The following is a 764-nucleotide window of genomic DNA, read 5'->3' as shown; positions in this document are numbered from 1 at the left end:
ACACACACACACATATACACACACATAGAAATGCAATTTGGTTTGATTATATGATTCATATTCATTTTAACTTTTTTTTTTCTTCAAATTGGTATTTAATCGAATTTACTGCCAATGTTTTCAATGGAAAGATAAATATTTATCGAAAAAGAGTTGAAGAGTGCTACACATACACACACACACACACACACACATATATACACACACATACGTACACATACACATACACACACACATATATGCACACAAACGCACACACATATACATATACACACTCACATATACACACATACAAATACACATATATATATATATATATATACATGTGCACACACATACACACGTACACACTCATGTATACACACACGCATACACACATGTACACGCATGCACACATACACAGACACATATATATATATTCATCATGATGAAATTTGGTAAAATGTATTCCTCCCGTGATTATCTGAGTAGGTAAAATCAATTTTGAAATTATGAATAGTTATTGTTAATTCAATTAACATTATAAATCGTACAAAGAATTTCAAATATTTATTGGAGAAAAATGAATGATTTTTAATTTTACAAATTAATTAATTACGAAGAATACAAAATTTATATGGGAAAAAAAGTTTTTGTTATTTGAAAAGAAAAAAAAATGTCTTTTTTTCCTTTTAATTATCCATATTCATATCGTTATATAATTATATCCATCCATATTTCTCATATTTAAAATTAAATGATCCTTAATTTCGTTTTGTTTTTTT

The 764-nt window shown here is 26.4% G+C and overlaps 1 protein-coding gene across 1 annotated transcript; it reads left to right on the top strand.

Annotated features, from left to right (window-relative positions):
* Positions 1–159: 159 nt before the first annotated feature.
* Positions 160–441, top strand: LOAG_16159 (hypothetical protein; the record flags this gene model as incomplete). The annotated part of the gene is made up of 1 exon (XM_003151647.1): positions 160–441. A coding segment is annotated over one exon (282 nt), but the record flags the coding sequence as incomplete, so codon positions are not given.
* Positions 442–764: the final 323 nt, after the last annotated feature.

This window comes from Loa loa (assembly GCF_000183805.2).
Source record: "Loa loa unplaced genomic scaffold supercont3.4402, whole genome shotgun sequence".
NCBI classification, from domain to species: domain Eukaryota; kingdom Metazoa; phylum Nematoda; class Chromadorea; order Rhabditida; family Onchocercidae; genus Loa; species Loa loa.
This window is presented reverse-complemented; position numbering and strand designations above follow the sequence as displayed.